At 36.8% G+C, this 22,417-nt stretch overlaps 1 protein-coding gene across 3 annotated transcripts in view; it reads left to right on the top strand.

The window, feature by feature from the left end:
• Positions 1-1,290: 1,290 nt before the first annotated feature.
• Positions 1,291-22,417, top strand: part of LOC140200174 (centrosomal P4.1-associated protein-like) — a 64,555-nt gene continuing 43,428 nt past the window's right edge. Inside the window, exons 1-8 of one of the 3 annotated variants that reach the window (XM_072263089.1) lie at positions 1,291-1,677; positions 6,605-7,091; positions 8,372-8,492; positions 12,320-12,418; positions 12,675-12,840; positions 13,580-13,694; positions 16,147-17,767; positions 20,336-20,468. In XM_072263089.1, the coding sequence (XP_072119190.1) occupies positions 6,684-7,091; positions 8,372-8,492; positions 12,320-12,418; positions 12,675-12,840; positions 13,580-13,694; positions 16,147-17,767; positions 20,336-20,468 (2,663 nt within the window). In that variant the 5' untranslated portion in view covers positions 1,291-1,677; positions 6,605-6,683. Of the gene's footprint in view, positions 1,678-1,941; positions 2,120-6,604; positions 7,092-8,371; positions 8,493-12,319; positions 12,419-12,674; positions 12,841-13,579; positions 13,695-16,146; positions 17,768-20,335; positions 20,469-22,417 lie in introns of those variants that run through there. The other 2 variants (XM_072263087.1, XM_072263088.1) reach the window with 2 other exon arrangements.

A 22,417-nucleotide genomic window follows, 5' to 3' on the forward strand; every position in this document is an offset into this window, starting at 1 on the left:
AAATTATCTCCTTAATATGTATGCCATGCAAATGATATAACTCCATCTAAAATAAACACTAATTACCAATCACAAACAAGAGAAAATCTGCAAATGCTGAAAATCCAAGCAACACACACAAAATACTGGAGGAACTCAGCAGGCTAGGCAGCATCAATGAAAAAGAGTACAGCCAATGTCTCAGGCGGAGGCTTATCAGGTCTCCTGATATAGGATTTCAACTTGAAACGTCGATGACAATTCATTTCCTCCCACAGATACTGCTAGACCTGTTAATTTCTTCCTGCTAGTTATTTATGTGCCCCTAATTAATGATCATAAGACTATCTGACACATCAAATCTGCTCCTCTATATGGCCATGATTCACTTTCCTTCTGAATCCCACTTTCTTGCCTTCTCCCCATAACCTTTGATGCCCTTACTAATCAAGAACTCATCAGCCTCCACTTTAAATATACCCAAAGGATAAAGCCTCCACAGCTTTCTGTAGCAATGAAGTCCATGGGTTTACCAATGTCCAGCTATAAAGAAACTCCTCCTTATCTCTGTTCTAAAGGGATGTCCTCCCATTCTGAGACTGTGCCCTCTGGTACTAGACTCCCCCACCAAAGGAAACATCCTCTCCGTATCCACCCTAACTATGCCTTTCAATATTCAGAACCCTCTTCATTCTTCTAACGTCTAGTTAGTACAGGCCTAGAACCTTCAAACATCCTCATATATATCTTCTGGGCCTTCTCCAATATCTGCCCATCCTTTCTTAGATATGTGGCCCAGAACTGCTCACAGTACTACAAATGTGTTCTGACCTATGCTTTATTAAGCCTCAGTATTACATTCTTGTTATCATCTTCTGGACCTCTTGAAATGAATGCATTGTCTTCCTTACTATTGACTCAACATTCAAGTTAACTTTTCTGGAATCCTGCACTAGAACTCCTAAGTCCCTTTGCACTTTCATTTCTGAACTTGCTCCGGTTAAGAAAATAGTTTGTGCCTTTTTTCCTTTCACCAAAGTGCATAGCCGTAAACTTTCCTGTACTGTATTTAATCGGCCATTTATTTGCTTATTTTCTAACCTGTCCAAGTCCTTCTACAGACTCCCTGGTTTCTTTACATTACCTGCCCCTCCATCCATCTTCGTATTCCCTGCAAACTTGTCCACAAAGCCATCAATTCCGTCTTTCACAAACAAGGGAAAATCTGCGGGTGCCGGAAATCCGAGTAACACACACAATATGCTGGAGGAACAAAATGCCGGGTAGCATCTATGGAAAAAAGTACAGTCGACGTTTCCGACCGACACCTTTCGGCAGGACTGGAGGAAAAAAAGCTGAGGAGTAGATTTAAAAGGTGGTGGTGGGGAGAGAAACAGCAGGTGATAGGTGCAGTAAGAGGGTTTCACTGAACTCTCGACGGAGGGTCGATTTAAACTTCTTCAGGGAAGGAATTCCATTATTCACATCATTGGTGGTATCTAACGTGAAAAGCAGCACCAATTCCTACGGAACTCCTGGATGAACCGGCAACCAAACAGAAAAGGCCACCCCTTTATTCCCACTCTAGTTCCTGCCAGTCAGCCAATCTTCTGTCCATGATAGTATCTTTCCTATAACACAGTTTTTAAAAAATCTTGTATCGGGGCCTTACGTGCGGTACCCTGTCTGAAAAATCAGGTAAACAACATCCATTAACTCTCCTTTGTCTATCCTGCCTGTATTAACTCAAAGAATTGCAACAGAATTAAGGAAACCATACTGACTTCGATTATTTTATCGTGATTCTAATTAATAAAATGTCTCCAATGTATGTAACAGAGGGATTCACGTTTCGGAAAAAGCTGTTCTCGGAAGGACTGTAGTTCGCCAGCGTATCGGACTACAATCCCAGAATGCTCATCGTCCTTACGCATGCGAAGTGATGACCGCGGTTTAACACTTCAAAATGGCGGTAGTTTTAAGAAATGTTTGGAAGAGTTGGGAATATCGTTAAACGCCTTTTCTAGGGCGTGTTGGTTAGGTGGCGGCTACGGGCTTGCTTCGGAAAAGTTACGGAGAATTAAGGGTAACGATTTAATGTTCAAATTGTATTAAGCATGGAATGGGGTAGTGCAAACAGGTTTGTTTTGATGATGAAAATGTCTCTTTTTTTGTTTCTGTTTTATCCTGATTGATGGTAGATTTTGTTAACTGCATTTTCTAAATATTCCAACCTTGAACTTTTGTTGATGTTATGAGGAATATTCGCAGATTTTAGACCGGAGAGAGACCTTGAAGTTGTGTGTTTATAAAACAACCAAGAGGTAGTTGGATGGAAAAGCTGGACAATCCCAGACCAAAACTTCATCACTGCTGAAAAATATTTGATGACCAGACATAACTACAACATTGCAAAAAAGCAAAATTAAAAACACCAAACAAACTTATGACTGCTGGAAGTCTAAACTATGAGAACGATTGCTGGATTACTAAGATTGGGAACAGGTCCGACTTCATTACTTCCAGTAGTTCAGTTTTTAAATACGATTTGCAGATCGGGATCCTTTGTTACTGACGTTGTTTATGTAGACGTATTTTTTTTAAAAATAAGCTTCTTTTCATGAATGTTTTGAAATGGTGCGTTGGTATACTTAAGGACCAGAAAAGCAAAACACCGTGGTTGTAGAAATCCTGCTCAAGACAGGTTTTGAAGGGGGAGAGAATTTCCTCGTAGGCGAAGCTAGAACTAGGGTCACTTTTTAAAAAAGTTTTTTCCCCAATGAGATTTTAGAGTCTTAAAAGCTTTTTTAAAGGGGGAGGAGGAATTTGAGTTTTTCAATATTCAAGTGGAGAAATGCAAGTTTTTTTTGGGTGGGGAGAGGTAAGCAGGAATATGATGTTGATAATCACAAGAGTAACACATACAAAATGCTGGAGGAACTCAGCAGGTCAGACAGCCTCTGTGGAAAGGAATAAACAATCGAAGTTTCTGGTCTGAAAACCTACCCATTCACTTCCTCCCTCGCCTCCATTCAGGACCTCAAACAGTCCTTCCAGGTGAGGCAGCACTACACCTGCTAATCTATTCTGGTTGGCTATTGTATCTGATGCTCGCAGTGTGGCCTCCTCTACATTGGAGAGACCATGTGTAGATTGGGGGTACTGATTTGTCGAGCATCTTCACTCCATCCATAACAAGTAAGCTTTCCCAGTGGCCAGTCATTTTAATTCTACTCCCCATTCCCATTCTGATATGTTGGTCTATGGCAGTCTCTACTGCACAGTGAGGCCACTCTCAAGTTAGAGGAACAATGCCTCCTATTCCATCCAATCTGAAGGCATGAACATTGATTTCTCTAACATATGCTAATTTTCTCCCCTCCCCCTTCCCTCTTCTTTCATTCCCTAGTCTGACTCCTCTGTTACCTCATCTATTCTCTTCACATGCCTGTTACGTTCTTTGGACCGAGATCCTTCATAGTCCTGATGAAGGGTCTCAGGCCAAAACGTCGACTGTTTACTCTTTTCTGTAGATGCTGCTTGACCTGCTGAGTTCCTTCAGCATTTAGTGTGTGTTGATTTGGATTTCCAGAATCTGCAGATTTTCTTGTGTTTGTAACCTCCTCCTGGTGCCCTTCCTCCTTCCCTTTCTCTCATGGTCCAGTCTCTTCTCCAATCAGATTCCTTCTTCAGTCCTTTACCTTTTCCCCCTATCACCACCCAGCTTATCTCTTCAACACCCGTCCCTCACCCACCTGGCTTCACCTATCACCTCCTTGTACTCTTTCCCTTTCCTTTCCAGTCCTAATGAAGGATCTCGGCCTGAAATGTTGACTGTTTATTCCTTTCCATAGATGCTGCCTGACCTGCTAAGTTTCCCCAGCATTTTTTTAACATGAAGTTAATGTTACAGTCACAGTACTTGTGATCTTATTAAAGCACAACAAACCTAATGGCCTATGTTTTTGTTTGAAATAGCACCTGCTAGGGATACCATAGTTAGCCATCAAAAGTGGAGATGAAGGCTGCTTTATAAAACTAAGAATGGGATCTATGACTTTCTAAAAAGAGACGTATTCAGGATTTAAAAAAAACAAGTCAAGCTAACCCTTAAATCATTGGATAGACCCAGCTGGAGCATAGTGGTCCTGTTGGGCACCACTTTGCTGGAAGCAATTAGCAGGGGTTCAGGAAAATCAGCAGCGAGGGCGGGGAATGAAAATCCTGGGACTGCTTCCTTGAGGGTAGCATGGATTTTTGCTGTTGTATGATATATGGGTTATGTATAAGGAAATTACTAAAATGGCACGAGATTTAAAAAAGATATATAGAAAGATTAGAAGCTAGAATGATTCATATTAGAACAGTTAAAAGGTAAATTTGATTAAAAATATTTACTATATATATATGTTTTTATTTGTGTATCACATGCTCCTTTTTTCACAGTGGAGCCCAATAAAAGGGAAAATTGTAAAACATGGTAAAACTATAAATTCAAAAACTGAAATGTCAGCATTTCAAAAGTATTCATCCGTTTTTGCTTGGCACTTAGTTCAACCATCTCTCACAGCTGTTGCAGATGAGTCTCTATTACCTTTGCACAATGTGATGAAGCAACATTTGCCCATTCTTTTTTGCTCAGGCTGTAGTAGGTTTATTGGAGAGTGGCGGTGGACAGCATCTTGAGGTCTTGCCAGAGATGTTTGGTCAGGTTAAGGTCAGTACTGTGGGCCACTTAAGGACATCAATTTTCTTCATTTGAAGCTACTTCATGGTTGTTCTGGCAGAGTGCTTTGCGTTGTTGCCCTGCTAAAAGACAAATTTCCTCCCCATATTAAGCATTCTGCCAGAGGCTAGCAGGTTTTTTTTTTGTCTAGGATCTCCCTGTATTTAGCAGCATTCGTCTTCCCATCAATCCAGACCAGATTTCCAGTCCCTGCTGCTGAAAAGCATCCTCATAGCATGATATTATCCCCACCATACTTTACAGTAGGGATGGTGTTACCTGGCTGATGTGCAGTATTAAATTTATGCCACATGTACCATTAGTATTGAGGCCAAAAATTTCCACTTTAGTCTCATCTGACCACAAGACCTTCATCCACATCTTTACAGTATCTTCTAAGCAATATTTTGTAAAATATATTTAGGCAAGGATATGCTTTTTTAAAAGTAGTACTTGTGTAAATCTAATACTGTGCATCAGCCAGTTAATACCATCCCTACTGTAAAGTATGGTGGAGATAGGTCATGTTCTGGGGATGCTTTTCAGCAGCAGGGACTGGAAATCTGGTCAGGATTGTTGGGAAGATGAATGCTGCTAAATACAGAGAGATCCTGGACAAAAACCTGCTACCCTCTGCCAAGAAGCTTAAACTGGGGAGGAAGTTCATCTTTCAGCAGGACAACAGGCCAACAGCTCAAAGCACACTGCCAGAGCAACCATAGACTGGCTTCAAATGAAGAAAATTGATACCTCTCAGAAGCTCAGTAAGAGTCCTGATTGAACATCTATGGCAATACCATAAGCTTGCTGTCCACTGCCGCTCGTCAACTAACGTGACATGGCTTGAGCAATTTTGCAAGGAGGAATGGGCAAATATTGCTCCACCACATTGTGCAAAGCCAATAGAGACCTAGTCAGAAAGACTCCTGCTTGTAATAGCTGCGAGGGGTAGTTTAGCTAAGTACTGAGCAAATGGGATCAATAATTTTGAAGTGCTGACATATCACCTTTTGAATTTTTCACACTTCACAATTTTCACTGTTTTTTGGTCTCTACTGTGAGGGGAAAAGGAGCATGTCATTTGCAAATACAAATTCTCAGTTAAATCAATCAAAATCCCTGGTTGTAATACTCATTGAACAAGGGTTTGGGGCTGAATACTTTTTCAAGGCATGTATACAGTATAAAGAGAGAATTCACTGTTCAACCACTAGTGCTTTTCCAGTTTCTTGAAGAAATTGACAAGAGTTTCTCTAAATTAGATTTTTCTAAATCTAGAATGTTTTGAGAATGACCAGAGAAAGATAACTTGGTCTGGTTGAGGAATCTATCTCAAATGATCAACAATTTTAAATCCTCAACTTCAGTGCTAACAAGGGCATGCTAGAACAGTGTCTAAGCTGAGGATGAGTAAGAATGGGTTATGAAGTTGGTTTTGTGAGCTCTTGGGAACTGGATTTCTTGGGGCTTGAGGAAGCAAGTGGTGATGTAGTGAGGGGTGTGGGTCTATCGGGTAGGTGCCTTATACAGAACTGCTATTAGTTAGATAAAGTAGGCATTCCTCTCCAAGAAACATCAAATATAGTTGCAGCATTTATTCAGGATGAAACAATGTTTCAGGTTAATGTAATTTCTGTAATTTTTAAAGATCTATAGTGCTTTTGCTTTCTTTATTTTACCTCATTCTTTGCACTTTATTGTGTTTACAGTAATGTTATGTTTTTGCACACTTCTTGCACAAAACATATTTCACATCATACAGGTCCATGATGATAAATCTGTTCTTTATTCAGCATGAGATAAAACATCTAAGTTACTTGTTTGAAAATTTCAAAATGGTTTTTGAAACTTGGTTTGGATTTTAATTTTGAATTGATGAGTATACTTTAATTTTTGCAGGTAATTATTTCTCCTTGTGCAAAATAGTGAAATGCTTCAGAGGAAGATCTGAAGTTTTCTGCATGATCCGGGGAGTTTGATGCAGACTTCTGAAATGTCTACAATTGTTAATGATCTGGGGCAAAATTTCTTGGCTGAGTGGACAACAAATGTTACTCGTGCAGGAGTAATATTGAATCCTCCATTTTGCTTCAGTGATGTGTACAGCTCTCTTCAGGAGTGCAGAAGTATAAATGACTCATTCACTACTGAGTTTGCTCCACTTCAATACTCAAACAACAGCAGCTGCTTCAGCTTAGATTCCCTTTTGGAGGCAGACACACAGAAAGGATCTGAGCAACCTGGTTTTGATAAGAATGGTTCATTGTCTTCAGATCTTCACTCAAATTCTCCCCAAAATGGTTTATTATCGTGTAACAATGTGGCAGGGAAGCAAGCCACTGAGAAAATTGTTTATAACGTTGCACTTGTGCAAAGACTTGAACAGGTTTGTACATTAAAATCTATTTAATCCATATCTGTATATTGCCGGAAAATGTGGGCAGAGAAATATCAGTTGGAATTTAATCTGAATGAGTGAGGTGTGGCACTTGAGGTGTCAGATATAAAAGGAAAGTCTTGCAGTAAGAAGCATTGGAGCATTGATGTACTCGGGTTGCAAGTCCATAGCTCCCTGAAAGAGGTAACGTGAGTAGACTGAGTGGTAAAGAAGGCTTGTCTTCACTGGTCAGGGTGTTTAGTATAAAAAAAATTAGACACCATATTGACACAAAGTGCTGGAGGAACTCAGCACAACTGGCCTGATGAAGGATCTTGGCCTGAAGCATTGTCTATTCCCTTCCATCGAATGCTGCCTGACCTCCAGCATTTCGTATGTGTTGCTTTGGAGTATTGTGTGCAGTTCTGCTCACTGGATTACAGGAAGTATGAAGAGGCTCTGGAAAGGGTGCATAAGAAAATTGCCAGGATGTGACATAAACTCGGATTGTTATTTCTCGGGAGTGCCAAGAGCTGATGGGTAACCTGATAGGAGTACATATAGTAATGAGAAACATAGACAAGGTAGATAGTCAGCACCTTTCTCCATGGTGGAAATGTCAAATATTAGAGGGCATAACTTTAAGGTGAGAGTGGAAAGCTTAAAGGAGATTTAAGTGGCAATTTTTTTTTGTCCAGAGAGTGGTAGGTGCCCGAAACACATTGCTGGGGGAAGGTATATAGATACATGAGAAGGCAGGGAATGGAGGGATATAGACCATACGCAAGCAGATGTGCAGTTTAATTTGGCATTATGGTCTATATCCTACAATGCACAGACATGCAGTATAGCACAGGAACAAACAAAGATGAACGTATTGCATAAGGAAATGAATTTCTGTAACTTTGTCCTCTTTAGCTATAACTTTGAAGTATGAGTCGTTGTAATCTATTTTCCGGTAAATATTTGGGTTACTAACAGTCTGAAGGTGGTGGTATTGGAAATAAGTGTGCTGGACACATTGCACTATTATTAATTTATGTGTATTAATCAATATTTGAACGTCTGGAGCAAGAGATCTATTTCATATTTTCTGACGATTCTGCTTTTCTGCTCTTAATTTCTTTCCTTGCTTTTCACTCAATTTGATTTGATAATCTTTTAGGACAATCTTCGACCAGATTACTACAATCGTAGGCAGTCAATTATTTAAAGTTAAGAGCAATAAATTTCTTGTCTTCAATATTTCAAACAATGGTAATTAGATGCTAATTTGTAATTCTTTGAAGTTAAAAGAGTGGCAACAGGAAAGGCAAGAGCAACTGAAGAAACAACATCTAGAGCAGCTCCAGCAACTGGTAAATGAGCAACAAACACTACTGGGTCTTATTGGTACACAAGGATATGCAGGTAGGGAAAAAAAGTTTTCACCTTATTATGTTTATTTTTAGGTATGTTTTCCTTGCTAAGTAATATTGATTGTTTTCAGAAACATACCATTTGATTAATCAGCTTTAAATCTGTATTGCAATTAATACTGGAACTTACTGTTAACAAAATAAATATTACAATGGAAAGAATAAAAATCAGTATATATGGTAATAGTTAATAATCCACTAAACAAAATGATGATTAAGAGAAATTTCATAGGGTGTAGGTGTTTGGAATTCTTCATCATAAAATGTTATAGAGATGGAGTTACTGACGACATCCAAGGTGGAGATTGTCTGACATTTAAACAGAGGAACTGGGTAATATGGGTGGTGGCCAAAAGATGTTAAGGCAAAGCCTGTATCAACAATTTTTGTATTCATTGGTGGATTTGGTTTGAGTGTTTGAATTCGCTGTTGAACAACAATGAACAATGGTAGGCTTTCAGTTTCCACCTGCAATGTCATGTTTTGATTAAAAGGTGTCAGTAGACTGTGTCTGTATTTTACATTTTTTAGGTTTTATGCACAGTATAAAAACTATCAGCATTGTGGACATGTTACGGCATTAGATTTTGATCAGTGCCAATCTCGGCAAACTCATCAATGAATTTCTCTGCTGCTTTGTGAATATTCAGCAGGCTGGTTGCAGGAATTTAAGAAAAGGCGCGGCATTAAATTTTTAAAGCATCTGCTGATCACAATTACCTTCAATTCTCAGTTCTTTGTGAATAGATCTCTGCTTATTTCATGATCAACATGCCGTTAATCATACTGGCATATGTTCAAAGTTCAGAAGTTCAAAGTAAAGTTTTTTATCAAAGCACATGTATGTCACCATATACAACCCTGAGCTTCATTTTTCTATGGACATACTCAGCAAATCTGTAGAATAGTAACTAACAGGATCAATGAAAGATCAACCAGAGTGTAGAAGACAAATTGTACAAATACAAGTATAAATTAATAGCAATAAATAACAAGACATGAGATAAAGAGTCCTTAAAGTGAGATCATTGGCTGTGAGAACATCTCTATAATGGGGCAAGTGAGTATCCCCTTTTATTCAAAGGCCTGTTGGTTGCAGGGTAGTAACTGTTCTTGTACCTGGTGGTGGGAGTCCTGAGTGTCTTGTACTTTCTACCTGATGGCAGCAACAAGAAAAGAGCATGGCCTGGGTGGTGGGGATCTCTGGATGCTGCTTTCCTGTGACAATGCTTTGTGTAGATGTGCTCAATGGTTGGGAGGGCTTTACTTGTGATGTGCTGGGCCGAGTCCACTACCTTTTGTAGGATTTTCCCTTCAAAGGCTGTGATGCAGCCAGTCAATACACTCCCCAGTACACATCTATAGAAGTTTGCCAAAGTTTTAGATGCTTTCTTCTCAATTGCACTTAGGTGCTGGGTCCAGGACAGATCCTCTGAAATATAGTCCAATACTGATGAACTGACTCGTTCAGTACATATTTGAGATATTCATTTTTCACCTTATGCAGTGTTTTTCTATTTTTCGTCACCTTCTATTCGTTACGTATGTGAGGTCACTTCTCAGAACTATCTGCAGTGCACGGAGACCTGCGCATCACTTGGGAACCCTACCAGCACCTTGTGGAGTTTTCGATTTGTGGCTTATCAGCGTTTTTTAAAAAAAAAAATAGATTTCAGAGGTTTTCAGATTTTGGAGTCTCAGATGAGGGGTATACAACCTGGGCAACAAAAATGCCATATAATTAGTGATTGGAAACTGTTGAGCAATACGTCTATTTCATAAAACCATTGCAGTTGGCATATTCAATCAGCTGGGACACTGTTGCAGGTCTGTTATTTTTAGTACTGCTGGACTATAAACACCCACAAATCTTCTAATCAGATTGCAGTTAGACCACTGACTGAAATCTGAGATGATAAGCTATTTGGGGAAAACAACCCATTTTAAGGCAAACCCAGTATTTTAAGCCAACAAACATCTGTATACAATATGAGCTGGAACAAACAAATCCCTTCCTCTGTGGTGAAGTTGTCCCTAGCTGCACAAGTGTTCTTGTTAGGATCACAACCAATTATTCTAGCAATGATTTAAATCTAGTATCACTAGGATGATTTAACTGTTAGTATATTTATTTAGAAATTGCTTGAATATTCCCATTATAACAGTGAGTACTAATATTCTTGTTTTGGCAGACATTTGCAATTTCTTGAGGAAGCTAATATTCTTTAGCAATTAGACTTTCTTGTTTTGAATGCCAGCAAAATTGAATAAATGATATAATGGCATCATGATTAGAAAATAGATTTGGCATTATTAAAGTGTGGAGATGATGGTGGTTTTCAGCTGGAGAAAGGAATGAGGTATTTATTATGTACTTTAATGTACTTTAGTGAACTTGGTAAAGAGCACTATTTCAAAATTTCAGTGTTGTAAACAATGAAGTCTGTGATGACCAAGATGAGATAGGTAGATTGGTGGAATGAGTAGTATAAAATTTAATACAATTCAGTTTTGAGCAAGGACTGAGGAAACTTTATAAAATAAGTGTAATTCCAAATTGAATGCAGAATCAAAAGAGAACCGAGTGTACATTATGTTTTTGTTATCTTTGAGGTATAGGGCCATAGGTAACAACTAGCACTTCTCCTTTGGATCTAATGTATCCCAAAATGAGCAAAAAAAGCCTAGTAATGTTCTTATAATATACATTAGTAAGCACCTAAACACCTAAAAGTGAGTTCAATGATGATTACTGGTTTAACTATTAGCTGGCCTTACCCTTAAGCCAACAGATCATAATTAGTTCCAATGAGCCATTTTAGTCTTCTCGCTTTTAAAAATGATAAGTTCACATTTGAAGCTATAGCAAAAGTAATTCTCAAGCATGTCAAAAGGCAAGAATAAGATAGCATTTTTCTTTAGATGAAACTTCTGTTTTTTAAACAGATCTTGAGCACGTTGTCTCTACAACAGCAAATCCACAGTTCTTTTTATTGTTACCTGTTCTGATTTTTGAATTGCATGATCTTTCATGTGATGTCCAATTATCTATGCATCTATCCACTTGGTAGCTTGCCATAGCCTTTGAATTCACCTTAGATGTGACTGGAAATGGAAAGATAAATAATAAGTTGAATGAGGTAGATCTGGAATGAATAGCTGTACTATTTTGAAGTGTTAGCATATCAGTTAATTATTTTATAGGGTATTATCTACCTATAAAATGGATCCATTAAGCCAAGTAATGCAAATAATAGAGATCATTCTTCATTTAGTACATTAAGCACGAGTGACTAAATATATGATTTGCAATTTGATGTTTGCTGATTAGCTTAACTAGGGGCTTTCCAGTAGACTGACTAAAGGTTCTTGCTGTTCAATCAATATCTTCCAAAGGCTCAATCCCTTGAATAATGAAAAAAACAGAATCCTTTAACCAACTTATTAAACACAATATTTCAAGATTTTCCAGTTATATTGTGTAACTTGTATTATGGATTCTTAAGTTTTTCTATTTGCACTGGTAGTAGGTAATGTAGAGAAACATTGAATTCTATTGGAAAGCTGAGGTGATGGTGCATATTTGTGTTCAAATAATTCTTGTTAACTTGAATTTTTCATAATCTTTGATTTAAGGCAAGCAACAGATGGAATACATAAATTACAGTTGGACAGCACATTAAAGATCATGTTCACGGAATTCGAAAATCAAAACGTAGTGAGAAAAAATATCTAAATTTCTAATCTTTTGTTCTTTGACAGTATAATAATCAGAATAAACATTAAATATTTAGCTTTCTTGCTCTGTTTTTATTTTAGAGATTTTAAGTAGCTTAGATGATGTTGAAAAAAAAATTCCAGTTAAAGTAGTTCTGCAACAAGATGGACATGTGGCACAAGAGAATCCTGTCCTTGAGGGTAAGCAAATATACCAATCATTAGCCTTAAAGTTTGACATAAATACTTATTGTCCCAATATGTGTAATCTATGTTCTTGCATACTTGGTACTCGTCAATTGGTTCAAAATGTTGGTAATTAAGTTAGAATGGTATTTCAGCCTTAAGAATAAATACATGATACTTAATACTAACATTTAAGTACAAGTACATGTTTTTTAAAAAAAACTAACATTGCGTATACTTACAAAATACATTTGTATAAATTTTTTTGAAGGTGAGAATGGAGTTCACATCGAAGACAGTGCTGCGTCAACATGTTCAAGAGAACCTTTAAATAAACATCAAAGTAATAAAGATTCTACAAGGCCAACATCTGTTCAAAGCCGACCTGAAAAATCTTATTCTTATGATGCACCATCGTTTACAACTCTTGAAGAAAGGTAAATGAAAACTTGGGAGAAAATTGATGGCATGAACATTGACTTCTCTAACTTCCGCTAATGTCCCACCTCCCCCTTGTACCCCATCCATTATTTATTTATATACACACATTCTTTCTCTCTCTCTCTCTCTCCTTTTTCTCCCTCTGTCCCTCTGACTATACCCCTTGCCCATCCTCTGGGCCCCCCCCCCTTTCCTTCTCCTTGGGCCTCCTGTCCCATGATCCTCTCATATCCCTTTTGCCAATCAACTGTCCAGCTCTTGGCTCCATCCCTCCCCCTCCTGTCTTCTCCTATCATTTTGGATCTCCCCCTCCCCCTCCCACTTTCAAATCTCTTACTAGCTCTTCCTTCAGTTAGTCCTGACGAAGGGTCTCGGCCCGAAACGTTGACTGTACCTCTTCCTAGAGATGCTGCCTGGCCTGCTGCATTCACCAGCAACTTTGATGTGTGTTGCTTGAATTTCCAGCTTCTGCAGAATTCCTTGTGTTTACTTGGGAGAGCATGCCAAGTTTAAAATGAAAAACGGTATTGTTAGTCATGTTAATAAACTGCCTGTCCTAAGCTTAGTTTTCAATGCAAATATAAAATTATTAAAATAGTTGTGCATTTTTTGAGGAATATAATTAAACTATTTTCAGTATCATGTAAGCAGGCATAAAACCTCTCCAAATTATGAACCTCTTTTTTTTAAAATTGAAAATGCAACAATTCTATGAATATTATTTCTCGATAATAGACCCATCAAGCCTGGTGTAACTGGAGAAAAGGAAACCTTTGAAGAATTCTTGGAGAAGCAGATGAAAGTGGAAGAACAGAGACTGCAACAACAACTTGAACTGAAACAGTTATCGGTTTGTGTTTAAAACAATAAATCTAGCACTCATAAAATGTAATATTTGAGATTTGTGATACCATAATTAATGTCACAGGAACAACAGCTGAATCTTGAATAATCTATTATTTCACAGTTAGATGTTCTCTGATTATCACATAATTCTGCAAAAGGTTTTTAGTAAGCATGGCAAGCTATTGTACTGCAGATTCAGTTCACTTAGGAAACTATTTAGAGAATGGGATATCGTAGCAATGTCTCAATGAACACAGAGTAACTTCCCCAGAAAATTAAGCAATTTGGGGGTCGTTAATATATTACATTCACGGAGCTCAACAGATAGTTACAGAAAAATGATCACTAAACTTGATTGATAGGGACATGATTACTTCCAATCAGTTTTGCTTTCACTTGTCACCACATGCAGCTTTAAACTGTCCAAGTGATTAGATTGGGAAACTTGGCATACTTCTTTGCTTAAAAACTTGCCTTTCACTAGAAGATTTGGGCTCAAGTTGCTGTGTCCATTAGGTGAATATAGCACAATTAGAGACATCATCTTTCATGATTATAAACGTTAAACCTAAAACCCAGCTGATTCTCGGTTCATCGTTGAACACAAGCTGACCATATATCAGTGAAAGAAATTTGTTTGCTTCTTTCAATGTCCATGCTAACATTAAAGCCTGGGTGTTAAGCTTATCTGATCATTATTGCGCTGGTATTTAAGGAACATAGACTGGCATTTCTGAAGAGCTTCAGCAGATGTTTTCCCTTAGGCGGTTTAGACAACCGCTTCCAAACCCATGACTTTGAAATACTGTTCCTTTCTCTTTTCTGAATTACACTTCAAAGTTCAAAGTAAAGTGGAATACTTGCAGCACTGTTAGGAACTTTCAAAGAATGCAGCAACTCAGGTTGTTAGCTTAATGCTATCTTATCAAAGGCAATTCAGAATGCCCAAATACATCCTGATCTTTCTGGTGGTACCTTCATCTCTTGAATATAAAATATTAAAATTAGACAAATGTTGATGTATGTGAAATGACAATTAAAGAAGCAGATAGAATGTTAAAAATTGGTTTTCGTAACGTCTCAGAGAAGCCTACCATGTTAATCAGGGTAGACTTTGTTATTTTCTTTCTCCAGCTTATTAAACAGCTTTACAAATTATGTACTATTTTGAAATCATCATACAGGGAACAGCAAACAGCAAAGATGAATCATCAGTTAAACTAATCTTACTATATTCATTTGAGAGGAATGCTTGCCAGGAAGCTGTGAGAATTTATTAAGGAGCTGTGGTATTGCTATTGATATAGTTCTGTTTGTCTGTGAAAATGGAGAGTACTTCAATTTAGCTTAAAAGTTCAAAAATTGTACACTTATAGATAAGACATGAAGGACTTAAACACTTGGAGATGCCCTCCTAACTAATATATACCTGGAGTAAAAAAAATTAGACAAGGTGACCTTTCAGGTTGGAGAATTCGAAAATAAGTTAATCCTGCTGTAGAAAGTTGTCTGATGTTTAAGTTCATTGATTTATTTTAAGATTAGATGTAATGTTTTTGCTTAATCTACTTAACCTTTCTACTCCGGAGAAGCTGCACATGAAAATGTGAAACCGCATTTCAGCAGAAAGTAAATTATTTATTTCATTTGTAAAATTCAAGATTATTTTATTGCTTATTTTTCCTTTATCTTTATTTCTTAATCCAATATTGCATTTCCCTTTAATTTCTTTTTCTCTACATAATTTGACTGGTTTAAAAACAGAAAGTGCCAGAAATATTCAGTTCAGCCAGTATCTGTGGAGAGCAAGCATCATTTCAGTGTAAGCAACGATAATTCTGTTTCTATTTCCACAGATACTGCCTAATGTGCTGGATAACTACAGTATTTTCTTTCTTTTCAAGTTTCCAAAATTTGCAGTAATTTGCTTTTAAAATTGATAGATTGTTCCATTGTTGTTTTCCCCTATTTCTAAAATCTATTTGTTGGATGGGTGGTGGTGAGACATGGAGTATCATTGTCCCCATTAGCTCATATCTCCAGTAACTGAAGTGGCACAGATGTTTTGCAAATTGAAAAGTACATGGTGGAAGATGAGCTGTGCGGCAGATGCCCTTCTTCAGTCATTCTGGTCTAACTTTTGTGTTTTTCTTTTTATGTAACATTTTTGATATCTTCTCACAGCTGAGGAAAGATCTAGAAATGTGTTCTGTGTTTTGAAAGCCACTTGATTATAACAATTTTCACATATCAGGAAATGTGGTGGGGGAGAAACTGATTCTTGAAGCAACCATTACATTCTTAATTAGAAACGAGAAAATGCTGGAAATCCAAGCAACACACAAAATGCTGGAGAAACTCAGCAGGCCAGGCAGCCTGGCCTACTGAGTTCTTTCAGCATTTTGTGTGTATTGGTCACATTCTTAATTAATGTTGTTTTACATGTATTATTATAGTTACCTCCAGTCTTCGCTGAGGATAAGGGCAACCAGAAAAGGAAGTTTTTGAAGTGTGGTGAAGGACTAGCAAGATTTTCAAAAATCAAGTCGAGTAATCTTGTAACAGTCAAAGCTGATAAAGAAAGAAACCTAACCAATCAGGATTCTGTAAGTTTAAAGAAGGCAAATTGTCAACAGATGCAGCGGAAGTTGACACTATTAAGCAAGGAAAACCATAATACTAGCTCTTCCTGGCTTGTCAACAAACCAAAGACAATTGGTAAAGGGAAGAGCAACTCTGCATTATGTCTTAAAAAAGTAGCTGCCTTAGGAACTTGCAGTGAAGATGCTGTCTTCCAGTCACTTCATCAAGCTGAGGAGATAACAAATGCTTCAGAAGGTCATGTTCACAATGCCCCTAAAACTGAAACTATTAATGTGGTTCAGGATTATGAACAAATGAAAAAACAGATGAAACAGGGCAGTGAAGTTTTGCTTGAACTTGCATCACTGTGTAAGGCTGAGGGATTGCAGAAAAAATCAGGAAATATACTTCCCACTTGTCCAATTGATGGAGCCTCAAATGAAATTGAGAACTCATTTGAGGTATCATTTCAAAAAAAGATGGAGAACTGGAATAAGGAAAATGAGAAGGAAATTGTTGAATTGAATGAATTTGAATTTTTGGAGCAGGCAGCTGAAGAACTTTCCTTCTCTAGTAATTCTTCCTTTGTGTTAAAAATGGCACACCAAGATTGGCAATACAATAAAGACCGTAGATTGTCCTCCACACCAATAAAACTTTCTCAACATGATCAAATGTTTGAAAATTCAAATGACCCAAAAAGTAACAGAAATGTGGATGATAGTGATATAAAGAATGTTTATCTGAAAAGTAATTATGTTGAAGCAGAGGGAAAGTTCACAAGTGTTTTTGATCCACTGATCAGCAATGAAGCTGTAGCTCAAAGTGTCAAATGTAATTCTCAAGAAGATCAGTGTAGTATTTGTGATACCACTTCAGATTCAAAGATGGATCTTGATTCTACACTGACAAATGAATCAGAGAAGCAGTCAGTGATTTTTAACAGTAACAAGGAAGATGATCCTAATTCTGTGTGTGGTAAACAACCAACAGACAGTCTCAATAAAGATAAGAAAATGGACATAGATCTTGACTTGTCATCTGATGATGATGATGATGTCAAAATGTTGACTGTGATAGAGAATGATAAACTTGAGTTGAGCCAGAAAGAAGATTCCTCTCTGTTTAATTCAGAAGGAAACTTACCATTGCAGCAAGAAAAGGTTGAGTTTGACGATGACCAAACATGGACTGACCAAGAAGAAGGTGGATTTAATAAACTTGAAGATATTTCAATAGAGCCTGTTCATACTTCTGTATTAGTGACTCAAAAATTCTCTTCTGGTGAAGTTACTGAGGACAAATGTTTGAGAAGAAAAACTGCTTCTGCCAAGAAAGGAGATGTTGAAGGTGAAAAAAAACTGAAGTTTGGAGAATCACCACCTACATCTGATCTAATAGCAAGATTATTTCCTTCACTGAAACCCAAGGCAAAGCCTGCATTGCTTCAAGAGCTGGAACAGAAATCTAAAACTGTGAATGGAAAACCATTAGGTATGGTACATATGTCTATTTTTATTTTAATATGTTAATTAGCATGTTATCATTGTTTGAGAAACTTGTCAAAAACTATGCCCTTCCAGGCATATCAGATTGAGAGAAAATATTTTTGATCTTCAACTGTCAAGACTGGATTGAAAAATCATTTCCTAACTGCCACTGGTTTTAAATGTTGCTCATCTTGTTCAATTCCCTTTTAATAGTTAGAGGGAAAATGCTGTTTATTTTGCTTAAGAACTTTATGATCTGTACTCTTTGAGGATACATTAGTCAAAGCTGATGGCATAAGGGATAGAATAAACATTTAAAGCTGTGAATGATAAATCATTATGTTTATTTGATTATGATTTAAAAAGGATCTGCCAGTAATTGAATCTTTTATTTTTCTTGATATTCACTGGTTGCAGTTCTTTCAGTCTTGTCTCCTAGCAAGTTATAGTTGTATGCATCGAAATAAGCCATTTGGCCAATGGATCTCGGCATCATCTTCTATTAATCCCATCTTCCAGTGTTTGGCCTGTAGCCTTCTATATCTTGGGTATTCATCTAATCATTTCTCAAATTCTGTCAGCAACTCTACTTTCACCACACTCTCCGGTAGTGTATTCCAGGTACTTGCCATTGAAAATAGTTCCCCTGAATATCTATCTCAATACCTTAAATCAATGTCCTCTAGTTTTGTTCATCTCTAAACTAGGAAAAGTTTCCTGCTGTCAATGTCCTCTAGTTTTGTTCATCTCTAAAATAGGAAAAGTTTCCTGCTGTCTACATAACAATATATCTCATTTTATATCTCAATAAAGTACCTTCTTAACTTTCTCTCTAGTGTCTCCTCGTTACTTAAATATTGCATCCCAGTCAGCAACTTGGTTAATTTTCTCTGCACTTCACCATCACTTACACTTTCTTACAGAGTAGTAACTAGAAATGCATGCAGTAGTTTGACTGAGTATTCCACGATCACTCATTTAAAAGTGAAGAATATGAATGAGGTGAATATAGAAAATAAGACGTGTACAAAATCTGTGCATTCAGAACAGGTTAGAAAGCGTCTAACAAAAGATAGCAGAAATAGGTATGTCGAGATAGACAGTTTAAAAACCTAGTATTACCCATCTTAATCATATTGAGTTGCATGCAGCTTGTATCAGTGTATTGGAAGATGGCAAGGTGAATCCTCAGGGCTGTTAAGAGATTGGGTTGTAAAACAGAGGATACTTTGGATGTAAGAGTATTACTGATTAATAATGTAGCTTGGCAGTTACCACTATGTCAGCCTTTCCAATTGAAAGCAACTTTTATTTGGATCCGATTACGATTGCACAGCCAAAATGAACATGTAAGCATAAGGATTAGGAAAATTTCAGAAATTGGCAAAATAAAAAAAATGACAGTAAAGCTTTTATAGATGTGCACAAAGAAGATTAGTAAAAGCTGATATGGATCTTATACATAATAAGTAGTAATTATGATAGGGAATAAAAAAGTAGCAGAGAAATTAAACAAGAACTCTGTGTTTGTCTTAGAAGGCAGCTTGGAAAACCTCCCAGAATAGTGGAGAATGTTTGGTCTAATGAATGGAGTGGGGGAAAAAAAATGATTGCAAATCTTATGCAGAGAAGTTAGATGGGCTAGATTAAGGGGTTCCCAACCGTTTTAGTAATGCAGTGGAGCTTTACCATTAACTGCGGACCATGGTTGGGAACTTCTGGGCTAGATACATGGATATTTTTCTCTGGTGGGAGTGGTATTGAATTTTTTTGATTTCTCTAACCAAGAGGTGGTGATGTTTATGACATTTAATTTGGATACATATTTTAATAAAAACGATATTGAGAGAGAAAAGATTGGTGCAGGAAGGTGGCAACCATGATTTTATTGAATGGTAGAGCAGAGACGAGTTTGAAAGACTTTTTTATTTTGGTTGTTTTACTCCACTACAGTCTACAATACTTGGAGCTCTGTATTGACCATGGAAAATTGCTGAAAAAAAGAAAACCTTTTGCCTTGTGTTACCACATATTACTTTGTCAAAGGCCACAGCCAAGATAAACACATCCATCTTGCTTTTATTCTTTGACAAATTTCAAACTTTTATTTCTTTTCTGCATAGCAAAATATGTTGGGTCAAATTATTAGAATGAGTTTTACTGAACTACTATTTTACAGAAATATGGGAGAGTATATATTGTTATAGTACCTGCATTGTTGGAGATTGCTGTTTTCTCAACCATCTTTAAGATAGTGCTGTGTATCTTTGGTTAGTTAAAAGTAACAAAAACCTTAACCAGTCACAAAGGAAACCTACTTTTTATTAGTAATTGTTATGTATATGAGTAATACTATACAACATTTAGCAGTATGTATATGTACATAGGAAGATGCCATGTATTCTTTACCCTGCATGATTTAATGTTCAACTTGCAAAAATCATTTGATAGGATTGAAATGGAAATGAAGTTTCCTGCTTGCATTATAGGTCTTTGGCAACATTGAGGTTAAAGTTTTTCAAATTAGACATCGAACAAATAAAATCATTAAACACATTGTGCTGCTTGCTAGGTAATGGTATCCAGTCCAAGTTGATGAAGGATAAGCTATTAGAATTGGAATCTGAAATTAACCAATTTCGAGCAGAAAATTCTACACTGGCTAAACTCCGAGATGATAAGGAAAAAGCTATGATGGAATTTAGGTAAGCATACTTGGTTCTTTTTAGTGGAAGCACTGGGGCCATCTTTTTCTGAGTCCTAACCGAAATAAAGCTCTTTTGTCATGCGACATCAAAAGTTCAAAGAATAAAGCAAACTAATTTGCACCAATTTGTTACAAGTTCTGTTACGTGTGACAGATGTAGTACAACTTGACTGGCTAGTGACTGTGTGTCCGTTTTTCTTTTGTGATTCCTCTTTAAGAACCCCATTTCTGTTCAGGTCTGCATTTAGAAAGAACTCCACAGGTTAACAGAGGCTCAACGTTTAGGCTGAAATATTTATAACCCTCTTAAAGCTGTGAGTCTACCATGTATAACTTTTGATCTAACTGTTTCCAATATTTATTTATGGAGCTGTAGTAAGAATTTGAAGATGCATTGAACTGATCAAATTAGCCATTTTCTTACTGAATGGCATAAGAAGCCTGGCGCCTGTACAGACTACCGTCCCTATTTCTGGTTACCTTAAGGCTTTCGTTGAACATGGAATTGGGCTGCTGATTCACTGAGTTTGTGCTGACCATTAAATATGCACCTACACTAATCCTATGTTATGTTGCCATCAACATAAAGTTACCATCAGGGCAATGTACAGTGGCCAATTAACTTACCAACCTACACATATGTAGTATTAGAGAGGAAACCAGAGCACATAGAATGAAGGTTCAAGCTCCACAAGATCTCTGAACCTGGAATGCTGCAGCTGTGTCGCAGCAGCTGAACTACTTCCATCACTGTCCATCAAATATGTTCTTTTGAGCTGCAACCCACTAAACTACCCAAGATTTTGAAATTCAAACTCTGTTTAATAATGAGCTATTGTCAATTCCTCTTTCTTACTTGCACTATATGATTTTGTATATTTTAATTTATCATATTCCTGTGAGTCCTATAGTTTTCTGGCACAGAGAATTTCTTGGTAATCTCTAAATAAGTTCTTGATGTCTGTCACCACCTTTATTTTTATAACCCCAAAATCTCTCTTAATATATTCCATATTTGGGCTCACCTTCATTTTTCTCTTTATTGTTTTCCACTTAGTTTTTTTTTGTGTGGGTTTATTTACCTCTTCTGACCATGCATGTATTGCATGTTATTGCAGGCAAAATCATGTTCTTCTGTTAATGGCTTTATCTTAGGGTGGATAGCTTGTAAGCTTAAAGCTTGAGTTTCTGAATTTTAAAAGCAGATTGACAAGTTTTTTTTTACCAATTATTTTTAATACTATTTGTGGCTTAAATTTACAGGAAAAGTCCATTCTATGATTCTAATTTGGTGTTAATCCCTAATTAACAAAACTTTATCGCAAACACAATATTATGAAAAAAACCCTCAAAAATCCATATTCCAACATGTTTTATAGTTGTCAAATATCCTTGTGTAAATACAGTATATAAACTTTTTCCTGTTCTGTCACTGGTCTGGATATTTCTAAACTTGATATAAATGAATTTTGAAATGAAAATACCCAAAATGACATTTTAGTCAAACTTTTATCTGGATGGACTTAAAAGAAGATAGTTTTTAAAAAAGTTACTAATCATGGGGATCTTGAATGTGACTCTGACATTTGTTAGCCTAGTTTTTTTGTTTAGAGCTATTACTTCAGTATTTTCTGGATGAAAATAATGAAAGCACCAAGGTGGGTAACGTAATTTTTTTTTGGCATGATCGTCTCAGAACTTATGATTTGTAACTCAGAGGATCTGAATAAACTGTTCATAGATAGTAGAATAATTTACTTGAATCCATTCATTCAACTGCATAAAATCAACCATGTTCCCCTGCTCTTTCCCTCATGTGCTCTATTAACCAAGTTTTTATCATATTTTAAAAGATGCATTGATCACAATTCTCTCAAATTTTGCAAGGATCTTTTAAATAGTAAATTCTTTTTTTATCTTATAAATCCTTCATTATTTTGCACTAAA

Source organism: Mobula birostris, chromosome 7 (assembly GCF_030028105.1).
Source record: "Mobula birostris isolate sMobBir1 chromosome 7, sMobBir1.hap1, whole genome shotgun sequence".
In the NCBI taxonomy this organism is placed as follows: Eukaryota; Metazoa; Chordata; class Chondrichthyes; order Myliobatiformes; family Myliobatidae; genus Mobula; species Mobula birostris.